At 37.0% G+C, this 24,900-nt stretch overlaps 2 protein-coding genes across 3 annotated transcripts; one reads left to right on the forward strand and one right to left on the reverse strand.

Annotated features, from left to right (window-relative positions):
* Positions 1–61: 61 nt before the first annotated feature.
* Positions 62–7,075, reverse strand: fbxl6 (F-box and leucine-rich repeat protein 6). Its single transcript, XM_084131897.1, has 9 exons — positions 5,540–7,075; positions 5,263–5,421; positions 5,085–5,148; positions 4,855–4,986; positions 2,879–2,986; positions 2,671–2,784; positions 1,147–1,378; positions 704–944; positions 62–532 (listed from the first exon to the last, which is right to left on the reverse strand). The coding sequence occupies exons 1-9, from the start codon at positions 6,064–6,066 to the stop codon at positions 403–405; spliced, it is 1,707 nt and encodes a 568-aa protein (XP_083988023.1). The 5' UTR covers positions 6,067–7,075; the 3' UTR covers positions 62–402.
* slc52a2 (solute carrier family 52 member 2) lies at positions 7,029–17,106 on the forward strand. Of its 2 annotated transcripts, XM_084131896.1 has the most exons (5): positions 7,029–7,218; positions 13,221–13,358; positions 13,501–14,353; positions 15,138–15,261; positions 15,748–17,106. In XM_084131896.1, the coding sequence occupies exons 2-5, from the start codon at positions 13,229–13,231 to the stop codon at positions 15,955–15,957; spliced, it is 1,317 nt and encodes a 438-aa protein (XP_083988022.1). In that variant the 5' UTR covers positions 7,029–7,218; positions 13,221–13,228; the 3' UTR covers positions 15,958–17,106. The 2 variants fall into 2 exon arrangements, with proteins under 2 accessions (XP_083988022.1, XP_083988021.1); XM_084131895.1 differs by lacking the exons at positions 13,221–13,358; positions 13,501–14,353; positions 15,138–15,261; positions 15,748–17,106 and adding exons at positions 8,216–8,331; positions 8,996–11,942 and having other exon boundaries at positions 7,077–7,218.
* The last annotated feature ends 7,794 nt before the right edge of the window (positions 17,107–24,900 follow it).

The following is a 24,900-nucleotide window of genomic DNA, read 5'->3' on the forward strand; positions in this document are numbered from 1 at the left end:
TGTTTATTCACTGCTTTCTGCTTTCTGGCTACATGTTCAAAACAATACAAATAAACTTACATCTGCAACATGTCATTTTATTTCCTAATTCTCAAGTCAGTAATCTCTTTCATTATAAAGATTGTGTTTTTATTAAACATGGCTTGTTTACATTATCATAATTTCACAACATTTGACATTTATTGCATTCCAGCACATGAACATGAGAAAAATATTAGCAGTTTGACAGTAAAGATACACAAATATTTTTGGGTTCTTTATTGGCAGGTCTAACTTTACATGGGAAAAGGCTTTATATTTATATACAAATCACAACACACACAAAAATACCACATTAAGTACACTTTAAAAACAACTGAATTAAATGAACTATTAAAGTTCCTAAATAAATAGGCTACATGTTCAGCCTAATTTGTCCAGGAGAAGCTGAATGTCTTCTTGACCATGATATACTCTTTTGAGCCCTCTGGGCAGATACCGGCAAGACGACAGATTCAAGTACTTCAGAGCTGGTGCCTGGGTTATTAGTAACCTATGAAACAATAATAAATGGTACCAGAACATCTTTACCAATCTACTGAAAATTAAGAAAAGTCTTGTAATCTCTATTATATTTATAAACTCTTGTCAACAAGTGTTAATGGATGGTGAGCCTTCTGGCAGGCACTATAAGCATGTGAGCAACTACAAAGGTAATCCTTACCTGAGTGTAGATGAAGTGATTTTTGTACCACTGAGGTTCAGGGAGCGAAACAAATCGACTCCAGCAGCATGTGCAAGATATCCCATGGCAATCTCCATATCTTCCTCAGAAAATGGCTGGTTGGCCAAATCGAGCTCCCTGAGGCTGCTGCTCCATTTCTGGGCAAGCATGTGTATGCCTTTCTTGGATGCTACCATGGTATTGCTATTGAAGTACAGGCCCCAATATAGACACTCCAGTTCTACACAAGACAGGTCAGCAAATTAAGGGAAAAGCAGCATATTATTCCATCCCTGAAATTCATAGGTATGATCAAATCCTTCTATACTGTAAACTATAAGAATAAATATAGGGAAAGTCCATGAAACCATGTGCTATTCATAGCTGTGCGTGGCTATGTACATTAATGCTTACTCTCTTGTTATTTCAAAATCGAAACTTACTCTCAAAAGGCAGAGCGTGGAGGCCAGTGGCTGTGATGCGGGAGGCACCACGCAGGTCTAGCACACGCAGGTGGGGGGAGCCATGCAGCACATTGTTCAGGTCACTGTCCGTCATGAAAGAGTGAGAGGAAGTGGCAATGCACAGCTCCTCTAGCATGGGAAAACCGGACGTTGAACTAGGCGTGTTGCGGATCATTTTAGGAACTGGAGTGACATTCATCAATCTAAAAGTCTAAATTATAAAATAATTTAAAAGAGAAGGAAAAAATAAGATATGTATATATTTTATATTTGTAGTACAATTTTTTTGAAATTCTCATTCTACAACATCACCATTAATAACACTTAGAGCAGGGATGGGCAGCCTGGTTCCTGGAGGGCTACTCTCTTGCGGAGTTAAGCTCCGACCCTGATAAAAACTCACCTGCTTGTAGCTTTTTTTAGTAATCCTAAACTCAGCAGCACAGTGGCCCTCCAGGATTGAAGTTGCCCATATCCCTGACTTACGGGAATGTCAGGGTTGCTGCACATTTTTTTAAAGTACAATTTAAGGCTTTTTTAGACCTGAAGGAATAAAAAATTAAGTAAAAAGTAATACTATACATTAGTAGTGTGCAATATTGACAAATGTTTTTTTTTACAATTATTGACAATAATTATATTTTGCTGAGTGTGTTTTTGTGCTGGTACCATGGCTGGTTTAGGTCTGTTGTGGACAGCTGACTCACAAAGACATTCATTTTATTCATATTCTATGTGGTGGTCAGTTCACAGCAGTGACAGAAATCAACTTTTTTATGAAGGGGCAATATTTGCCACCTTAAATTGATTTCCAGGGGAATTTTTACCTATATAAGGGCTTTTTCCCCCTAAACGTATTAGATGTATGCATCTCCTTTTATTCAAATTAAATTAAATTAGAATAACAACACAGTATAGGGCTGTTACCATTATAATAATCTGCAGTGCGGAGGTGACAGAAGCAACATTAATATACCTTTCATTAAAGTTATACATGAATTTTCAACTTTGACAACTTTTGACAACTTTGATTAACTTAAGTTGACTACTTCCACTTCAAATGTTGACTACTGTATTAACACTGCATTTACAATTACATAAATAATGCTATTAGATTTTTGATTCAATATTTAAATATGAAATGATTTCTCATTTTTTCAACTTAATTAAAAGGTACTTTAAATATGAAACTAAAACCACCAGTAGGTGGCATTTAACGCTACAGTGTAACTGTATACATACCCAAGTATTTAGCAAAAAGCCATCTAAAATTTCAGACCTCATGGAAATGTAAGACCTGCCTAAAATTTTAAAAATCTAATTTAATACTTAAGGATCCACAGGAACCCTGAATGTATGCAAATGTTTTTTTAGAATGACAAACAATAACTGTGCACTCAATTGAGAAAATACAGCTATACATCACCTCCTGTGCACTTTCTTGTATATTGAATTGGTTTGTGTACATGTACATGAAGATCACAAAACATTTTAGTTTAATACCTGAAGTTTAGGGCATCCAATCTGCAAAGCCTGAATACAGATGGGAAGCTGGCAGTATCCTCCATCTAATTTAGTATTGATCTCCAGAAGCCTGAGCTCTGGACAGCAACCTTTCTTTAAATTCAGAGACATTTCCCTCATCAGGAACAAACAGACATACAGTAACAACTTGGGTCACATTAAGTAAAAAATATTATTATTAACTTACAGACAATCCACTGAGCAGTTTGTCACTTTTGGTGCTGTGTGTGAAGTAAATTTTCTTTATTTGGTTGCCGTACGCCTCAAGGAAGGACACCAGACCATCAACATTAAACTATATTAAAAAAAGGACACAAAACAGGGAGAATGTGATGGCAACAAGGGGTAGCATATGGTGGATCAGTGAAACACGCTCTGTAAAGTAAAAAAGAAAGAATGAATGTGGCATACTACTATAATGGACAAAAATACTCCAGGAGTTACTTTCTTAAAAGAAAAGTTCACATTAAAAAAAATTCAAAACCACTTTGACTGTGGTCTCATTCAGTGGTTTTAACATTTGTTTTGCCTGATTATTTTTTGTGACTCGTCCAATTTTCCACACATCTGGAGGTTGAAACCACTTTTGACCACATTGTGCTTGTAACATAAGCACTCATGCAACTGAACAACAGTGAATGACTGATTACTAACCTGTCAATCAAAAACTAAACTTGATGCGGCGCTGTGCAGACAGATCGGTGTATGACATCAAATTTTCGCAAGAGCGATTCGAAAGCATATGGCTGCATCTGCTCTCTAATCGCTCTCACTGTACTTTGATGTCATGATACAAAGATCGTTCTGCGCAGCACCGCTTTAAGTCAAACACACCTATTGAAACACATCACTACCTGGTGTAAATAGCAATGTATTTTGACTGACCACTTGAAAATGGATCACCTGCAATAGCGTTGTTAAACACCACGCAATTGCTTAGGGCCCCGCAGGTTTAAGGGGCCCCTTGCTGACCAAGCAATTAAATCAGTTGATGACCGCTGTTACAGCAGCGCTGTTGACCTAATTTATTACATATAAACATTGCTTCCGTAACCAAATTTAGAATGCTGCAAATATTGTTCGCTGATCAATGTTTATATTTGAAAAAGCCTAAATTAAATCTGCTCATCATTAAAAGCAATCGTGTATCCTCTTGGATTAAACTGCTCGATTCATGATTCTTAATGAACGTTTTGAAGCGTCAGAGTTACAGTATTGGTGTATAGACTTTTAATGGAGGGACAGAAATCTCCCAGACTTCATTAAAATAGGCTATCTTCACATTTGTGTCCTGAAGATGCACGAAAGTCATATGGGTTTGGAGCGACATGAGGTTGAGTAAATTATAGCATTTTCATCTTTGGGTGAACTAACTAACAAATCGGCGTGCGCGCTTTGGCGCTGAGCCGGAGACGGACGTGGTCAGTGCTTGTCATACATCACATATAACTGTGCAGTTTTTTTCCCCAACAACAACAACAATGTTTAATTTAGGTTTCATTTCAATACACGTAATACTAGCAAAAAATGTATATTTAGTTTGTAAAATACAAACGGATGTGATGTCTATGGAAGCGGCAATTAAAATCTTCTAATTTGACACGTTTTATTCATGTCAGAAATACATTGTGTCATTTTAAATATTGAAGACAATGGACAAAATTAAGACTCTTGATGAATCCAAAACCAAGAAGGTTTATATCTTAAAGCTTAAGGGAGCAAGTATTAAAGTGTAGACAATTTTTGTTATGCATTGTAAAATAAAATAAATATTTTTTTTTTAATTTCTCACTTAATTCTATTAAATATTACTGTTGTGCAATTCAGAGTAAAATGTTACGTAATGTTGGGGAGTAGGGTGTGTGGATCCTGACTTTGCTTGAGGCCCCCAAAATGGTAAACCCACCCCTGATCACCTGAATTAATACAGGTCACTCTTTTCCAACTACAGTGAACGCAGACAGAAGCTTTTCAAAGATAAAAACACCAAAGTATCATAAAGTAGTCCATATGACATTACATACACCAAAATATCCTCTTTTCTGTTCCACAGAAGAAAGCAAGCAATACAGGTTTGGAATAACATCAGGGTGAATAAAATTTTCATTTTGGGGTAAGAGACCCTTTAAATCTAGGTAAACAATCATCTAATTACATACAAACCTCTGAGTGTTGCACATTTATATTCTCTAATGAACGACAGTCAGCGCCAAGGCTTTGGAAGGCTGTTTCTGTCATTCCTGTGCAGTAAGACAGCTTGAGCGAATGAAGATTGTGGCATGATTGTGAAACTTTCTAGAAAAACAGAGCACAGTTCCTGATTATATAATACAGAACAACACTCCCAATACATTTTTAGGAACAAAATTCCAAAGCAGATGAATAATTATTACCTGAATAACATAGTCAACATGTTTTTTCCAGTGGCAAAGGGAGAACTCTCTCAGCTGAGACAATCTGCAGGAAATGAACACAACATAATTACGTATGCTTGGCTACTTTGCATGAATGAAGTTCTTCCAGTGTAAAAACAACAACAACATCATCCTTTTATTTGGTTCAAACACTGACCTGTTTTCAGCTAGCCAGTCTATAGTGTTCCTAATCTTCTGTTGTGTCCCAGGTAATTGAGTCTTACTGGGTTCAATCCAGCAGTAGCCAATTGACACATTGCGCCACAGGACCGGAGAGGACGCAGCTCCATTCCATAGATGGCAAACTCTACCAACCCTTTTAAAGACAGCAAACAAATGCAACTAGAAACATAAAGCAAATATAGTATCTGTAGCAAGTTATAAAGGCTATACAGAAACTGATGAATAGCACAAATATGCCGTATGGGCCTCACCTGCACAGAAAAGGAACAGCTCCATCCTGGTGAATTGCAAACTGAAAGATTTTCACCAGGACCTCTATTGGTAAACTCTGACCCCAGTGGTCTAAACTAACAGAATTCGCAGCTTCCAAATCAACATTTTTATCCATAGTTTCTTCTGTGACTTTGGGGACTTTTACTGCTTTTTTAGTTTTGTTAGCAGAGGTTTTACTCTTGCCTTTTTTGTTTCCCTTTTTTTTCTTACATCCCTTCCGCTTGGGCTTCCATATACTGTCACCACTACTTATATTTGATATAATCAAAAGCATGTCCTCTCCCTCCTGGATGGTGTAATTTGGTCTCACAGTTCGCTTGACATTTTTTCTCTTTTTCTTTTTGCTTTTGTCATCCTTAAGAGAATCAGCTTTCCTCTTCAAAGGTCTTTTTGCGTTTGCAGGTGCAGTCTGGGACGTCCCTGGAATGTCCCCCTGGGTGGTTGACATTTCTGCAGAAGGAGCCTGTTGTGAATCTGGCTCTGTGCTTGAATTGGAAACCTGCATTAGTCCTTAAAAATCACTTTAGTAAATTCAACAAAACTTCATGAAGAAGATTGTAAAGGAAATATTGAAAATTGGCATGCGCACAACTTCAAATAATTCATTTAAACTTTATAATCCCTTGCATTGTTGTAGATAGGTTCAACCGCAGTTGTCAGGTCTTCGCTGATAATCTGGACAATCACGCAAATTATTTAGAGTTTACAGCTCCATTACTGAAGCATACTCGAAGTACCGTCTTGCTCCTTTGTTGTTACTATCCGAGCCCCATGATGCACTAGCGTAAGTCAATGAATGTCGTCATATCCGCTTTCATGCCCAGTAGTGAGAGCTCTGTCTAGCCTGCCCACTCTCGTTTGGAGAAAAACTTTTTTGCAAACCATGCGTTACAATTCGTCATAAAATAAATAAATGAGGATAGCACAAAATATTACTGCATGCTGATGTGGACATAACACAAACATCATTTTTAATATACGTTTTGTTTGTTTTGTTACTGGTCAAAAACAAATTCGTTTTTTAAAATTCGGTTCTTCATCTCGGACTGAACCAGTCCGATGGGTTCGCGAGTCAACAACATAAAAACAAGAACTTTCTGTTCTTTTAAATATTAACATTTCAAAGTTATGTATGCCATGACTGACTTGTCTTCATGTTTTATGTGGTGAATCATTGCTGCAACAAAACTGGGGCATGTACATTTCAATAAAACTTAAATTACAATAAAACGCTTTTGTATAAGTTAATTGGAAAGGAAACAAAATAAGCAATTATAAGTGCCTACATATGATTTCATTATGACGGATCGGATGGTTTGTTGATAGTTTTTAAAGCTTTACGGAGTTACGCAATGACACGAACTGTTCGAAATAATCAATTCGCAATTTCGGAATTTTATTTATGTAGCATAGCCGTTTTATCCAAAGTATGGAAGGGGTATATCCAATCAGCGACTCCTAAAATGCACACGTGACTTGACAGTGAAGTATACGGTGTAGAGTGGACGCTCCTCCGTTTACATAAAAGTTATTACCAAAACGGAACCCCCCACTCTCTCTACATACTGTAAAGGGTCCAAAGAGAAAAACGCGCTACACAAACACCTACATCTAAGTTACTACAAAGCAAATAGTACCGCTGCAGCACAATACATTGGTGAGTACATTTTGAAATTTCTCACTTAAGCAGTAACGTTACTATTGTTGTCTATTGAAAATGCATTGCCCTTGGTACATTTTTGTGAATGCTTATTAGTTTTAAACATGTTTACTAAATAACGTTGTTTAAAAGTGTTATCAATGGCAATCTTCCACAGAAATACCAATTCAACACAAACGGCATGTTTTCAAACTTCACGATACGGTGCATTCTCGCGCGCTAAGGAGAACAAACCACGAAGAATGAAAACATATTCTAGTTTTCAGCCCCAGTGCTTATGATTTTTTGACTAGTAAGACCAAAACAATCAAAATTGATATTTAGTCAATAATATCAGGATGTCGATAATACGTACCCCCCTCCCTTTATTTATATACAAAAAGCAGCCGCGTGAGCAAATGTGGCGTGAACATTATGTTCCTTGATTATTTAAGGATAACTTACCAATAACTCGCCCAGTTGATTGTGTGTGACCTTGATTTATGCTAGTAAAGTTAGCAGTGATGCAACTGAACTTTTGCACCATTCTTTTACTACTATATTTGTCCCATGAGCAACTGGTAATTTTCATAACCAATGTATTTCCAAGGAAACCACAGTTACTATAAATATTATCACGACGACTGTAAAATAATTGTGAAATAATTAATATGCACTGTAAAAATAGCATTAGATAGCATTGGTTAATAGCAAGTTACCATGAACTTAACATGTTACCATAGTATCTTTATAATATATTGTATACCAAAGGATATGTCTTGTAAATCTAAGGACTGAAAAGGAAGATGATTGTTTAATTTGTTCAGATGAAAATTATTAGAACCCTGTAATACCAATAGGAAAATTACGGTCTCATACAGGTACTCCTGTTGTAACGTGATAAAAAAAAAAAAAAAACCTGAGGAATAATATTTGTTGCACGGTTAAGATTAGCTGTGGACTACCATGCTCTGGTCGTTATTACTAAAACATTTATCTGGCCTTTATTTGGAAGTGTGCTCACCGGATGGTTTAAAAAACAAGCCAAGCCACTTTGATGTTCTACAATGGAGGATCTGCAAGACTTTGGTTCCTCTAGTGCGAGTGCAATGACCATTGCTGCTGAGCTCAGTGAGTACCACTTTTTGTCTTGTTTTTCAATGACTTGCGATCAAAAAGAAATCTGCCTTTTTTTGGCATTTTCTATACATAGTACATAATATATAGATATGGGTCATTGACAAATAAAGCTTCAAAAAAAGGTGTTTTTAAAAATCTTCTCAACTGATGTAATGCATATTTTTGAGTCATGTACAGTTTGTTTAAACAAGTTTCAGTTTTAGATAACATTTCAAAGTGTTTAAAATCGTTTCTTTTACTTTTTATGTCAGGCGGTACAACCAAATAGTTGCATGTATATATACTGTAGTTGTACCACCTGACATGGAAAGTGTACCAACCTACCCATACTTGAAATTAGCATATATATATATATATATTACCAGTATTTGAGAAAGACCTACAAATCTTTTCACTCTGCCACAAGGATCAGTTGGGGTCCTCTGGAATGCATTATCAGGTTTACTGTTATTACCATGTCAATTCATTATAAAAGAGCCATATTTACAGTTGTGCCACCCTGACATTTGAGAATATAAAAATTGCTGGAAAATGTTTCAATTAACTCAGCTTTAAAACTACTGATATTTATAAAATTATTTTTTGGACATAAAAAATAGGCAGGTCATTGGTAATTGGCCCCTATATAATAATTTTGTTGTTTTATGTTTTGCAGAGGATGATTTTTACTCTAAGGTTGTTGACGACTATCTTGGTGCTCATTACGGAGAACTGTTGGAGCTGGATGAAAAGCCCTGGAAAAACCGCATGTTGGTCCAGATTGGGCTGATGAGAGAGGAGCAAGATCTTTCATGGGTTGATTTAATACAATGGCTCCAAAAGATTATCCCAATGTTTCAGTCGGCTGATTTCCAAAGCCTGATTGAGAGAAACACCACGACAGCTTTAAGCTTAACTGGAGATGCCAGAGAAAATTTTCTTGAGTCGGATGTCAACTTCGAATTTGTTGGACCTATATGTGATAGTATTGGAATCGGAAGAAGAGATTTACTTGAAATGTCTGATTTTTCTGATCGTGCAAAATTAACTGGTCTTACAAACGGCCTAATTCTCGAATTAACTAACTTTATTTCACGAGAGAAATTAGACCCGGTCGTCTTAGTTTCCTGGATTCGTAACTTTGAGCCTTTATTTTGTTATGATGGCAAGATCCAAAAAGCCTACAAGCTCCTACGAGCTAATCTCAAGAATTTCAGAATACAGTACCGCAACAATCAGAGGAGCCGAAAGCGGAGCCGCGGATTGCTGGATGAGTTTCTTCAAAGTCCATTTGATCTTGCTCCTGAAGGGGATGCAGATGATATTGAATACAGAAGGGTGGCGATGATCAAAGCACATCTAAGGAAGAAACGCAGCATTTCCGTGCATAAACCTACCACTGCAGTCAAGAAGGAAGATGAACCCTTTGATATTTTGCAGACAGATGCCACTGTAAAAACTCAATTTCAGCGTGAACCAAAGCAAATTCCCCATGTGATCAGTGTAAAAAGGGAACAGAGACCACAGAGTCATCAAACATTGATACAGTCACTAGAAAATGTGGAAGAAGACCCAAGAAGTGACACGGGCGACAATGTAACGCTTCTCGATATCTCTGTGCTGTCTTGGCAAAAGATTGCAGACGTGTGTGGAGGAAAGAACGAAGCTGCTAAGTTGGCTTCAATGGATCTACTTCAGAATCACTTCTCGGCAATGCTGAAGGAAGATGCCAACCTGAGATCTCTCGATGACAAAGTCAAAGAAAGCACCCATCCACTTGTGCCACCTTTGAATTTCCTGCGTTACATCTGCCAATTCCTTTTCGAACTTATTGATGTAACTGAGCAGCAAATGATGTCATTCGGAAGAGATCTCGTGAACACCACAGGTGAGAAACTGGGACGCGACAAGCATCCCAGATTTCAGAGTTTTGTCAACTTCGATGAGAGCGCAGTGGCTCGTTACATTCACACGGCTTCTGAAATTTTATGTCCAAGTGAGGAGACCAACCCAAACTACCGCAGGTACTGGCTTGCTTTTTGCCTTGAGAGAAAAAACCCTTCCAGGCTACCTATAAATAGGTCGAATCGTGTCATTAACTACTTTGAGGCAGCTGCCGGACTCATTCACCATCATGAAGATGTTGTTCTTTTTGTATCTGACCTGCAGCTTCTGAATGAGAACTCAAACTCAAATATCCTGTTGGAGAGCATCAATGCTGATGCAAACGACGAGGCTTTGCAGGCGCTGGTCTGTGTGGTTGCTATTGTCTACCTTAAAGTCTTGGGACCCTTTTGGCAGCTTCTGAAGAGTGATGGAGAATATCCTCTTTTCAGTAGGTACATCCTTTGCCTGTATGACAAGCTCTTGGAATGGTCGCAAGATGCCAGTTGCCTTTTGCAACCAGAAGCTTTTGTGAATGTATTCTTACAAGTACCAATGCAAGAGGGGACTTTTGAAGGAGTGTTCAGATTTTGCCGTGCTAATGCAGAGAACCAGTACGGTACTCTCATGAGAGCTTGTTTACAGAGGATGATGAAAGCCCTCGCAGCTGTACTGGAGGACAATCTCAAAGATTTCTTACCTGGCGGTGAATACTGCAAAGATCAGCCTAAGGATATAGCGGTTCAAATGGCAAACTGCACATTTTCACAGCTGATGGGTGAGTACCCCTTCGGTCATGGGTACCCTTATGAGAAGAACAGGCCGGATAAAACCCTCAGTCAAGCCGAAGGTTGCGCTTCCAAAGAGACAGAACAAGAACCTGCTCCCCGAAAGACGACAGATGAACCTACATCACCAGCGGTCACATTATCACCTGCCAAAACCATTCAAAAGCAGCAACAAGAGTCAAAACGCTACTCCATCTTGGAAGGAGCAAATCTCAATGCTGCAAAAAAAATGAAGGTGTCTAGACTAAAGCAAAAAGCTCAGGATCACATTTATAAGAAATTGATTGTTGGAGCGGTTTCAAAATATGGCGGCCCATGTAAAAGCAAGCAAGATGTTGACCGATTGCTTGCAAAACTACAAGGTGCAAACCATGCACATACACGAGAGGTTATTCGCTGTGAGCTGAACTATCAAAAGAGCATCTTGGGTTCCAGAGACAAAAAGCTAAATCACATAGGTTTCTCTTTGAATGACATGGTTTCTACACTGAAGGACATCTTGCCAAATGAGAGAGTTATAGTTACACCACCAGGTGAAACTGTGCTTGATCATACAGAGATTCAAGAGACCCTGATGCAAACAACATCCTCAGACCCTCAAAGCACAGCCACTGGTCAACAAAGCAATATTGATATAAAGAAAAGAAATGTTTTCGGCCCTTGTTACAGGGAGAACTTTGAGTTTATTTGATTGTGTTTTAGTGTCTAAATGACACTTGCATTAGTTTCTTGATTTCATTTTTCTGCATATGGATAAGATTTTTGTTCTCAGATGGTTTGTTATTAATAAGCTAAATAATAAACCATATATTAATAATAAATCTCATATACCTAAGGGATTGCTAGACTTTTTTTTTCTATACGTATTAAAATAGTTCAATAGTTCATTTTTTTTTTTTTTTTACATTTGTTTTTATAGAAATTGCATTACAAAATAAAGCAGTTTTTTAGAAACCTACTTGTCCTGACTTTTATTAAACAACAATACAACTTTTACTACTACAACCAATAATGACAATCATCTTATTATTACCAATAATAAAACTGTATTATATTTATATTGTATAGCCTACTCCATATATCAGAGTAGACTATATTTATATAATATGTATATATTATATAATTGTTTGGAATCATTATCAAACATGTACTTTTATTCACCAAGGATGCATTCAATTGAGGAAAAAGTGCAGTAAAATAATTTATAATGTTATAAATTACTTTTTCTAAATCTTTTAAAAATAAATTATGGTCTTTAAACTTTCTGTTCAATAAAGAATCCTCCACTTGCAGTAAAGGTTTACTGACCTTAGAATGTACGTTTTACTAGACCTTAAATACTAACCAATATTTAATTTATTTTCCCTTTCCACCCTTTTTCTTTTCTTTTTTTAAGCCAGTGTTACATGTGTCTTTTTCTTTAAAACCGTCCTGCAGCATCTCATATTTCTCTGTTGTTTGGCAATACTATTCATTTAAACTGAGAAAGTTTATATATACACTTAATTTCACACACACACACACACACACACACACACACACATACATACAGTCAAACCAAAATTTATTCCAACACCTTCCACATTTCTCACATGATCACAGTTTATTCGCTAAAGTTTAGAAAATGGTAATAAAATATGACAAGAAGTATCACAAATGAATTAGGTTGAATAGCTGTCAGCTGTTAAATTTAAGTACACAATTAGATAATACTAATTTAGGTCAACCAATTTACCAAGCAATGCTTAATTGTGTTCAATCTGTGGTGTAAAAAGGTTGCATTAGCCATTAAAGAAAAAACACTTAAGCAAAACATGGTCAGGTCAAAGTGTCTGAATAGTTTTTGGTCCCAAATTTGTATACGTTTTACTGGTAGTCCACTGTATGAAGAATGTTTGGGTAAAATATGTCACAGTTTACTTTATTTTGCTATCCTCACTTACATAAATGAACTATAGTGTCCTGCACCCACTAGTAAAAAAATATACAAAATTATATCTGGTGTCTGAATAATCTTTGGTTTGACTGTATATTGTTTTTAACACATTTGTTTTAAACAGTTTGTTTTCATATTTTAAAATTAAAATACTAAATATATATTTTATATCTCATTGCAAGTCAATACGGAGTTTAAGTGAACACTGATAATCACAAGAATTATCAGTTCATTCCTATTTACCAGAAATAGGAAACGTGCAATGTTCTAACTTACCCGTGCCCTTTTCCTAGACGTATAAATGGCAGATGCGTGGTGGAATCATGCCATCGTTACACACATTTTGGTGGCCCTGTTTGGAATGGGCTCATGGATCTCTGTGAACTCATTATGGGTTGAACTGCCGGTTGTTGTTGGTGTTCTACCTGAAGGTAATTAGTGTTTTTTTGTTGTTGTTGTTTTTACTTATACCATAGTAACTTATTTGAATAAATCTGTCCCACAGCTGTACCTAGTAGATGCTGTATTTATTATCCTGACAACAGTAGAATTTAAAACGTCCTTTCTTTATAGGGTGGAACTTACCAGCCTATATTTCAGTGCTGATTGCATTTGGGAATTTGGGTCCAGTGGCTGTCACTTTAACCCACCACTTTGCTCCAGGACAGCTAAATGAACGTGTGGTCATTCACATCATACAAGTGCTAGCGGTGGTTGCAGCTGCATTTCTTGCTCTCTTTTGGTCCCAGGTGGTCACGGTCGCTGGAGAGCCCAGGTCTGTCCCATTCCTGCTGCTTACTTTTATACTGGCATTTGTCTGCTGCACTTCCAATGTCACCTTCTTACCCTTCATGTTCCGTTACCCCTCGCAATACATCCGGACATTCTTCGTCGGACAGGGTCTTAGCGCACTCTTTCCCTGTGTAGTTGCTTTGGGGCAGGGTGTAGGGAAACTAGAGTGCGTTAAGACGTCCAACGGCACAGAGCCCCACTATCTCAAAGAAAACTTCCCTGCCCAAAACTTCTTCTGGTTCTTGTCTGTGATGCTGGCGTTTTCGGCCCTCTGTTTCGTGGCTCTGACGTACAGAGTGGTGTCCCAGACTGTGGCAGAGGAAGTCCCGAAGACTGAGCAGGAAACAGTGAAAATGGATGAAGAGGCACACCCTTTACAAAATGGAGGTTCCCCTGTTTCTGAGGAACAAGTTGAAGTTGAAAAACAGGCACCTGTTGTGGCCTTCTGGACGTCACGCAATGTCTATCTGCTCCTGTTGTTAGGAATATCCAATGCTCTGACCAACGGCGTGCTGCCGTCAGTACAGAGTTTCTCCTGTTTGCCTTATGGCACCATGACCTTTCACCTCTCTGTCGTCTTGGGCAACATTGCAAACCCTCTGGCCTGTTTTGTGGCCATGTTTGTCCTACTTAGGTAAGTGAGTTAATGTTCTCGTTGAGTTTTTGGATGTACATAACAGTACTATAAAAAATGTTAGTGTTCCTGTTTTTTAAATTCTGCTCCTGTACAATTTGTCATTGAATTGTGTAATGTAAGTGTTGTTAAAGGGTTAGTTCACCCAAAAATAAAAATTACCCCATGATTTACTCACCCTCAAGTCATCCTAGGTGTATATGACATTCTTCTTTCAGACGAATACAATCAGAGTTATATTTAAAAATGTCCTTGCTCTTCCAAGCTTTATAATGGCAGTGAATGGCAGTTTATGTTTTGAAGTCCATCAAAGTGAATCCATCCATCATAAAATTAATCCACACGGCTCTGCGGGGGTTAATAAAGGCCTTCTGAAGTGTTTGTGTAAGAAAAATATCCATATTTATAACTTTATCGACTAAAATAACTAGCTTTCGGCAGACGGCCGTACACATCGATTCACTTCAGAAGGCCTTTAAAATGGAGGTGTAAAAACGGGAGTGTAAAAACCTTTTTACACCACCGCAGAGTCGTGTAGATTACTTTTATGATGGATGGATGCACTTTGATGGACTTCAAAACATAAACTGCCATTCACTGCCATTATAAAGCTTGGAAGAGCCAAGACATTTTTTTTTTATATATATATAACTCCGTCTGAAATAAGAATGTCATAAACACCTATGGCTTGAGGGTGAGAAAATCATGGGCTAATTTTCATTTTTGGGTGAACTAACCCTTTAATTTAGTTGATTTTATAACTGAAATTAAGGTTTCATTACAGGTCCAGTGTTGGTCTTGGTATGATGTCACTAGTAGGCTGTATTTTTGCAGCCTATCTCATGGCCTTGGCAGCACTTAGCCCCTGCCCACCACTTTTAGGAAGTCAGTCTGGAGTCGCTTTAGTGGTTAGTAACTTTATCTCATTACTGGGTGGAAGAGGAACTTACTAAGAATGAATCTCTTAAAATGTTGAAAGTGCTCTTTACTACACCACTGAAATATCATGTGCAAATACCACATGCAAAAGTGCCGGTCAACTGTTTAGTGATTCACCACACTCTGATTATTTTATCATCTCTAAAGATCTGATAAAAAAGAGACAAAAGTAATCCTAAACCTTAAAATCTGCAAGTAATGATAATTATTTAAAAAATGGGTCATTATAGCAATATATATATATATATATATATATATATATATATATATATATATATATATATATATATATATATACATATATGATTTACACTAAATGATTGATTTACACTAAATAACAAAGTAATTCCTGACCACAATCACCCATTCATTTACCAAACATAATACACAAACTATCTGTAAATACAGTATCTGTATCTTTTTTAATCGAAGCCTGTAATACTTTTACCATTTAGATCATGTCCTGGATCATCTTCACTGGCCTGTTCTCTTACCTGAAGGTGATAGTTGGGACTCTGCTTCATGAAGCAGGACATGCAGCTCTGCTCTGGTGTGGAGTCTTCATCCAGGCTGGCTCTCTTATCGGAGCCTTTACAATGTTCCCTTTAGTCAGTGTGTACCAGGTCTTTCAGCGAGCCCAGGACTGCATTGATGTCTGCAGTTAATAATTCAACGCTTGAGTTTACATTCACACCATGCCTTTATATAGCAGGTATATCTTCACGTGGGAATCTACGATGAAAAGAGATGGTAAAGCTGATGCCTTCACAGGACATTTCAAGTTAATGTCAATGCAAACTGAGCTGCTCTTGATCACATAGCAAATCTTTGCGTTACCTGATGGCACATTGAGAATGTGAAGAATATGTGGTTGATACATATGAGTCACTTTGAATGTGTGTGTGAACACCTTGAACACCTTATTCTAGATGAATTGTTTTCATACACCAAGACAAGACAAGACATTTGTGGTTGGAAATCAGAGCAGGCCTGATTTTATAATAGAAAACCTCTATATCAGCATGTCAGCAAATGTTTAGGCCAGAAATCAAAGTCATCAATCTTTAGCTACAATGTACACTATGCCCATGAGTAGACTTATACTATATGTTTAATATGTGTAGTATTATACACAGCATTTGTTTATTATTAAGCTGATCATTGTTGATGAATGCAAATCAGGTAAAACTTTTTTCAGTGACTCTTAGATTAAACTGTTTTGTGACCACAAGCGAAAAATGTGCATTGCCACATCCATGTTAATGGCTTTTTACAGTTGGATTTAGATCTAGACACACAACCTTGTCTCTCTGCTGAATATCTAGTTCTGTTATCTAGTTATCTATAAAATTTTAGTTTTAATGTACACAAGTCTAAGTCGACAACATGTCAAACCTGTAATATCTGCCATGTGTGATGCTGCCATGTTTTACCTTTTTGATTTAGATTATAAGATGTGAGGCCAGTATTTTAATTACGATTAATCTCATGCATTCTCCAGCTGCTGTTATCACTTATTTTATGTATGTATTATTATTTTTGAAATAAGAATTCAGATGCATTCCTGACATCTCTAATTAAAGCCTTTATTTAAAACCTGTTGTATTAATATTGCATAGTAGTATTATCATGCTGTAGAAACTTATACAAATAAGCTATACAAATATAAAGATGTCTTCAATGACATTGGGGCTGAAAATATTATGACATAGAACTATTATATGCTATTTTTTTTTCTGTTCACTTGTTCTCATGCCATTTTTAATATGTCATTGTTATGAGGTCTCACAGCTTTGTAAATAAATGGTTCTTTCAACAAAAGTGTAATGTTGTGGCTGGTATGAAAACAAAGCTTATTCTGGGGCACCATAGGCTCAAATTAGGAGGGATTTTAGCCCCCCTAAAGTTCCACCCAGCCCCATAAAAATGTGTGATTAATCACTAAATCGTGATCGTCTCAGTCCCCTTACTCATATAAAAACGTCGACAGGCTTCGGCTCCTTCTCGTATTTTAGTCTGCGTTATTAGGGCCCGCGCACCGATGGTGTGAGGACCCTCTTGGAGTTGCTCCGTTTATTCAGCCTGTTCTTCACTCCGCATTCCGCAGCAGCGCAGCGTCAGAAGCAGAGAATAGGTGTGTACAATACATTTATTAATAGATTGTAATGACATCTGCCTCTGTTTAGTTTGTTATAAATGCAGTTCACGCAATATGATGGGGGAGCGATACAAGACGGTTTATCGTCAACTGCAAAAAGTTTTGGCTGCGTATTATCCCTCATCATCACACAGTTGTTTTGTTTACTCCTGCGAAAATGGAGCGCTTCACAGCAATGAAGGCAGGCATAGGCTACTATAGAAAAAGATCACGATGCTATTTTATTTCATTTATTTTTAATTTAACAATAATAATTATAAGACTTTCTAGACATTCGGCTACACGTGGTATAGGCCTGCTTCGTACTTAAGTAGGCTAACTAAAATTTGCCATGATATTCATTCTATAATAAATCCAAAAGCAAAACACGTGAAGAAAACTTAAATTTAATTTTGAATGATGTAGATTGTTTAATGTTATTTTGCTGCACAAATGTAGAGTTAAAAATAGTTTATAATAGTGTGTGTGTGTGTGTGTGTGTGTGTGTACATATATACAATTTTCGCCCCTGGTGTGTTTGCATCTCTGCATTTTAACTGCTTATAAGAGTGAATGACAGAGAAAGAGACACATCATGTGTGAAGACCTATTTGATTTCATCCTACTAAATAATGATCCAGCTGCTGATTGTGACATACATTTATTAGGATTAAAGTAAAGGCAATTGTGGTTTTGATGCAAATTTGAATTAAAATCACAAATGATTTACTTTTAGCTTCTGACCAAGGCTTTATCTCAATACTAGTTTTACTTGATCTTAGTGCTGTGTTCGATACTATAGATCACACAATACTCTTAGATCGACTACAAAATTATACTGGTGTTCAAGGACAAGCATTAAGCTGGTTCAGATCATACTTATCTGACCGCTACCATTTTGTCTATTTAAATGGAGAAAAATCGATCATAACTTATCATAAACTATGGAGTGCCGCAGGGATCTGTGTTAGGCCCTCTATTATTCTCAATATATATGCTGCCACTTGGAAATATTATAAGGAAACATGGAATTAGTTTCCATTGTTATGCTGATGACACTCAAATATATATTTCATCACGGCCGGATGAAAACGCAAAATTATCCAAATTGACAGAGTGTGTTAAAGATATAAAAGATTGGATGACGCGTAATTTTCTTTTATTAAATCCAGACAAGACAGAGGTAATACTTATCGGTTCAAAAAAAACGCCCACAAAACCTCTCACAATACAACTTTAACATAGTAGGATGTCCTGTTACTTTATCCTCTACAGTAAAAGACCTGGGTGTTATACTAGATTGCAACCTGTCTTTTGAAAATCATATTTCATATGTTACAAAAACAGCCTTTTTCCACCTTAGAAACATTGCTAAGCTACGTAATATGCTATCAGTTTCTGATGCAGAAAAGTTAGTTCATGCATTCATGACCTTGAGACTAGATTACTGTAATGCTTTATTAGCTGGTTGTCCTGCATCCTCAGTAAAGAAGCTACAGTTAGTCCAAAATGCAGCCGCTAGAGTTCTTACTAGATCAAGAAAATATGATCATATAACACCGATTTTTATCATCACTACATTGGTTACCTATAAAGTTCCGTATTAATTACAAGCTATTGCTACTGACTTATAAAGCCCTAAACGGCTTAGCTCCAGTCTATTTAACGGATCTTCTATCGCTCTATAATCCATCGCGCTCTTTAAGATCACTAAATTCGAGGCTTTTGGTCGTACGGATATCCAGATCAACCAAAGGAGGGAGAGCATTTTCACATTTAGCTCCAAAACTCTGGAATAGCCTTCCTGATACTGTTCGTTGCTCAGACTCGCTCTCCCAGTTTAAAACTAGATTAAAGACGCATCTCTTCAGCCAGGCATTCATATAATATTTTTAATCTTACAGTTCAAACTACAATCCGGCCTCTAGTTCATAAAAGCTGGAGGAGAACTGGCCCCCGACTGAGCCTGGGTTCTCCCAAGGTTTTTTTTTTTCTCCATTAGGTCACCTGATGGAGTTTTTTCGGTTCCTTGCCACTGTTGCCTTTGGCTTGCTCAGTTGGGGATATTTTGGGAATATTTAATTTCATTTTATCAATCAATAAATTCCACTAGAAACAAACCTTGTTGTATTATTTTAATTTAATACTGTGAAGCTGCTTTGATACAATCTGTATTGTGAAAAGCGCTATACAAATATACTTGACTTGACTTGACTTGACTTGAATTACAGATTCATGTGCTGTTTTTTTTAAATAGCCTAAACAGAAAACATGCAAAAAAAAAAAAAAAGGAATGATTTAATACTGGACAGAATACACATATTGCCAATCTAGTAATATAAGGTTTGTCTATGTTCTTAATAAATATTAATGATTATAAGCTGATTATTTAAAATGATTTATAATGAAATCAGTATTGGGGGATTGATTTCATACTGCCACAGTCACACACCATTTGGACTTTGTTTTTTCAGTTTACACCATCTTCCTGAATTGAACTGATTGTCATGGTTATTGACTTGATTTCGTCATTTAGTTCAGTTGTGTCGTTAATTATCCTTGTTTGCATATACCTACGTTCCTTTGTTTCTGTTCATTGTTGTCGAGTCACGTTACCTGTGTTGAAAGCTGTTCTCTGTTTGGATTTACCTGCCTGTAGATTTATTAAAGATTACCTTTGACTTCATCACCGTGTTTGTATATGGCATCTACAAATGTCAGTCCTTGTTTTGACACAAATAGATTAGGACCTACTGTATTGTTCATGCATATCCTACTGTGCAAATAATACACTATATTGCCAAAAGTATTGGGACATCCCTCCAAATCATTGAATTCAGGTGTTCCAATCACTTCCATGGCAACAGCTGTATAAAATCAAGCACCTAAGCATACAGACTGCTTCTACAAACATTTGTGAAAGAATGGATCGCTCTCAGGAGCTCAGTGAATTCAAGCGTGGTGCTGTGATAGGTTGCCACCTGTGCAATAAGTACATTTGTGAAATTTCCTCACTACTAAATATTCCACCGTTAACTGTTAGTTGTATTATAACAAAGTGGAAGTAATTGGGAACAACAGCAACTCAGCCACAGTGGTTGGCCATGTAAAATCACAGAGCGGGGTCAGAACATGCTGAGTGCGCAGAAGTTGCCAACTTCTTCAGTCAATAGCTACAGACCTCCAAACTTCATGTGGCCTTCAGATTAGCTCAAGAACAGTGCGCAGAGAGCTTCATGGAATGGGTTTCCATGGCCGAGCAGCTGCATCCAAGCCTTACATCTACCAAGTACAATTCAAAGTGTCAGATGCAGTGGTGTAAAGCATACCACCACTGGACTCTAGAGCAGTGGAGACGTGTTCTCTGGAGTGACGAATCACGCTTCCCTGACTGGCAATCCGATGGACGAGTCTGGGTTTGGCGGTTGCCAGGAGAACGATGTTTACCTGACTGCATTGTGCCAAAATAAAGTAGAGGAATGGGATGTCATTAAAGTTAATCTGCATGTAAAGGCATGTGTCCCAAAACTTTTGGCAATATAGTTCATATTACATTCATTTTTCTAAATCATACCGTCATTGGGGGCTGAGCCCCCCTAATATTGAAATCCTAGAATCTTTCTATTCGGTCTTCCTGATTACTTTACTTTTCTGTGTGTCCTCGGATACTTGTCTGTGTGTCAATGCATGTGTTTAGTCAATTAACCATGATCATTTATTACAGCAGTTGTTTTAGTTGTTACTAATGTTGGTGTTCATAGAAAAGTATGGATGATACGTTTATTAAAAAAAAATCTGTTATTAACATAATTTGGAAAATGTACATGTCAATAATAGTGTTAACAACACTAAATAAATTATTTTAAACAAATATTTTATATAAACTATAAAAAATGATATAAACTATAAAAAGCTTAATTATAAACTATGTAACACTACACTAGACCACACTATGTATTTTTCAACAATATTCAGCACTTGTTTTAAGTCACGTTTTTAGTACACTATTGCATAACATGGTGGTCATAGTTAAACTTTTACTGAAGCTGAGATTGGTCTGTCTATCAAAGGCAAATTGTGTTTTACATTTGCTGTCAGAATTCATGCAAGAAAACAGCTCTCAGCAATTACTGATGATGCTACTACACATATACTATTGCATTTTTATAAAATGTATGATTCAGGTTTTTCTGACTTTCATACTTCCATTGTAATATATCATCTACAAATTACACATTATCCCGTTATCCGTTTCCTTAATAAAACATCAACAGACAGGTCCCATGGTTGGCTGGAATGGGCACACCCACTCATGCAGAGGACATAAGACACATTTCTCTCATTGTACAGGACTTTGTGTCCATATGATCAGCCTCAGATCATGTGAGTACCTGTCAGATTTTGCATGTTATTATGAACTTTTTTCATAACTTTTTTCTCTTTACTTACTTTATTCATTGTTACATACTCCTTTCTGTTAATTTTACATTGCCATAAGTTAATATAACATTATTTATTATTAAATTAAAATGAATTTCTCAAATGTTGCAGGCCATTTAGTTTATTATCAGTATAATCAGTATAAAAGAATAACTGCTCTATATGCTGCATTATTAATGGACCATTGCATTTACTATATGTATGTTACATCTGATATTTTACCTGATAAATATTTGTTGCTTATGACAGTCAATAATAATCACAATAAAGTTTTGTATAGCCTAGTTGCACTGTCAAGTATGTGAATTGTATGGAACTTGTTTAATTGACTCTCTTTAGTTTGACTCTAAGTTTAGTTTTGTTCCCATTGTTCCTGTGATCTGTCTTCCTGTGTTTAGTTCCTGTTTCCTTTGTTTTTATTGCCTACCTTGTTAGTTTTTTTTACCATAGTAACTATCCTTCACCTGTCCCCGGGACCTTGTGATCCCTGCATATTTATACCCTTGTGTTTCAGTCGTGTTTTGTTCCTGTATGTGTGTGTTCTAAGTTGTTGCGCTCCTTGCTTTCTCTGTTTGGATTATGTTCCTGATTCCCTTGTGTGGATTATAGTTCTGTTCCAGGACTGGATTATCTGTGACTGTTTGTGTTTTTTTAAAGCTACACTGTGTAGGATTTTCTCCCATCTAGCGGTGAAATTGTTTATGACTACCAACTGAATATTACTTTCTAGCCCCTCCCATTCCGAGGGCGTTTTAAATCCTACGGTGGCCGTATTATTTCAAATCTGCCGGCAGTCGCGAGTAATCTCCCCCTCGTATTCGTCACAGTGCCACTGAGTGTAAAAACGCGAAAGGCGAAGCTTGAATTTCCAGGTATGTCCCTCTTTGGCTAATGTATTTTCAAGATGGAGGCGCAACATGGCTGCCGCCATTCGAGCGACTCGCTCGTATGTATTCTAAATGGCAGATTCTACGCTTACGAGAATACTTGATTAGTTGGTAGAAGTAATTACACATTAATGAGCACATATCATTTTGAAAGAACAAAGTGTTTTTTGCTAAGAATCAACTTAAAAAATTACACAGTGTAGCTTTAATAAACTGTGCTTGCTTTAGGATTCTCGCCTCTTCTCGAAACAAAGTAAACAGAATATGTCAATATTGAATATGTCCAAACTATCAACACACACACACACACACACACAATTATCATGAATTTTGATAAATGAGTGACCGAATATTGTTCATAAAGATGCATAAAGATGAGTTCCAAAATGACAAATAAACTAAGAGTCACAATACAGTAACAGCAAAATAAGTAGCCTAGCACTGCATTTTCTGCATAATTTAATCATGTCTTGGAGCAGATGGGCTGTCCAATTATCACCTTGTTATCATCCACAGACTCCACAAAAGTGCTAAAGTTCAACAAAACATGGAATGAATGACGGAAAGTTTACTTTGCGGATATTAAAACGCTTACTGTGTTCAATGCACTTTTGACTGGTAGAAACATTGCTTATTCATTCATTAGGATAATAATGTTTTCTCAAAAGTAATCTGGGCAATAAATGCAAACACTTTCGACAAAAAGATGCAAAAATCAGTTTTTAAGAGGTTTGTGTATATAATCGTTGCATATATTTATATTTGTTTATGTTTTAAAATACTTTTGAAGTGCATGTATTCTGTTTTTCCCCCACATTGATGTAGCCTACCTTAATTTCCTTTGTTTTAGATTCTGTTCACTTTTGATCAAAGTTCTGTCCACTTTTTGCAGACCAATTTTGTTGCACTAAATAAAAGGTAGTCCTATTCATAGTTACATGGCGGACATGCTCAAATTTCCTTATACATTCATGTACATTTTAAAGTTTCCGTACATGTGTATTGTATATTGTTTTAATGCTATTGCTATGACAGTTTTGGACCAGTGTGGCCCAATCCCACCTAGAAACCTACAAACCCCCTTCTATAACTGCATTCTGATTTGTACTTTGATAGCCTTTCTTCCTGACTTTGTTCTTAAAATACACTGGCATAACATCAAAGTGTTAGTTAGACAATGCTCCTGTCGCTGTTTGGATGCTACTGATTAACTTCACTTTAGCAGATGATTCTTGTCCGAAGTGAAAATGCACTCAATGAAGGGTTAATGAACTCAATGAACCCCTGCCTGGGGTGCCCTTAGATTAAATGTTTTGCTTGAGGGCATAATGATGAACCTTTCTGACATTACAGCTGAAAGAACTTAACTGTACCAAATTTCGAATTTAAAGATGAAGTGTGTAATTTCTCCTCCACTAGTGGCACCAAGTGGAGTTGCAAAAATAATTGCTTTCATTATTGAATGAGATTCTGTTGGTTAAAGGAATGGTTCACCCAAAAATGAAAATGCTGTCATTTATTCAGCCTCAAGTTGTTCCAAACCTGTACTGAAAATGAACTTCTTTCTTCTGTTGAACACAAAAATAATGTCAGTAACCAAACAGTTGTTGGGCCCCATTGACTTCCATAGTATGTTTCTTTTCCATACTGTTTCCATAATTCCACCGAAATTACCCGGAACAATTTGTCCCAGGAACTTTTTTTCCACCAGACCTGTTGCTGTCTGCGTTTCCACCCCGGTCTAAAGTACCGTGAAGATTAGGCAAATAGTCCGGTGACGTAGGACTGCGCGCTACTTTACAGTTCCCGCTGGATTTCATCCTCTGAATTTAAGCTTAATTAAGCCTGAACCTCGTCGTCGGTCCATCGTCGTATTTTTTAAACTCCATTGTTGATTTGAATAGCAAACAACTGTTATTGCACGCACCGCAACAGATGGTGGTTAAAATAAAATGCTCAACCAATCAAAATGCGGCATGCTCAGCGCCAAAGTCCCACCCCTGAAAGTTCCTGAACTTTGAAAAAGTACTACCTTGCGAGCAGGGACTTTTGGAGAGGGAAATATTTACCTGGAACTTCATTTAGACCCTGGTTCAAGGAGTATCATCCCAAAGTCCCTAGTTCCTGGGGAAAGTTCCTGCGGT

This window comes from Abramis brama, assembly GCF_963993115.1.
Source record: "Abramis brama genome assembly, chromosome: 12".
Taxonomy (NCBI): Eukaryota; Metazoa; Chordata; class Actinopteri; order Cypriniformes; family Leuciscidae; genus Abramis; species Abramis brama.

Coding starts and splice junctions, on each gene's coding strand:
- fbxl6 (XM_084131897.1), bottom strand. CDS start 6,066: ATGCAGGTTTCCAATTCAAGCACAGAGCCAGATTCACAACAGGCTCCT. Junction 5,422..5,539: donor GCTGTTCCTTTTCTGTGCAG/GTGAGGCCCATA, acceptor TGTCTTTAAAAG/GGTTGGTAGAGTTTGCCATC. Junction 945..1,146: donor CCACGCTCTGCCTTTTGAGA/GTAAGTTTCGAT, acceptor TGTCTTGTGTAG/AACTGGAGTGTCTATATTGG.
- slc52a2 (XM_084131895.1), top strand. CDS start 8,268: ATGGAGGATCTGCAAGACTTTGGTTCCTCTAGTGCGAGTGCAATGACC. Junction 8,332..8,995: donor GACCATTGCTGCTGAGCTCA/GTGAGTACCACT, acceptor TATGTTTTGCAG/AGGATGATTTTTACTCTAAG.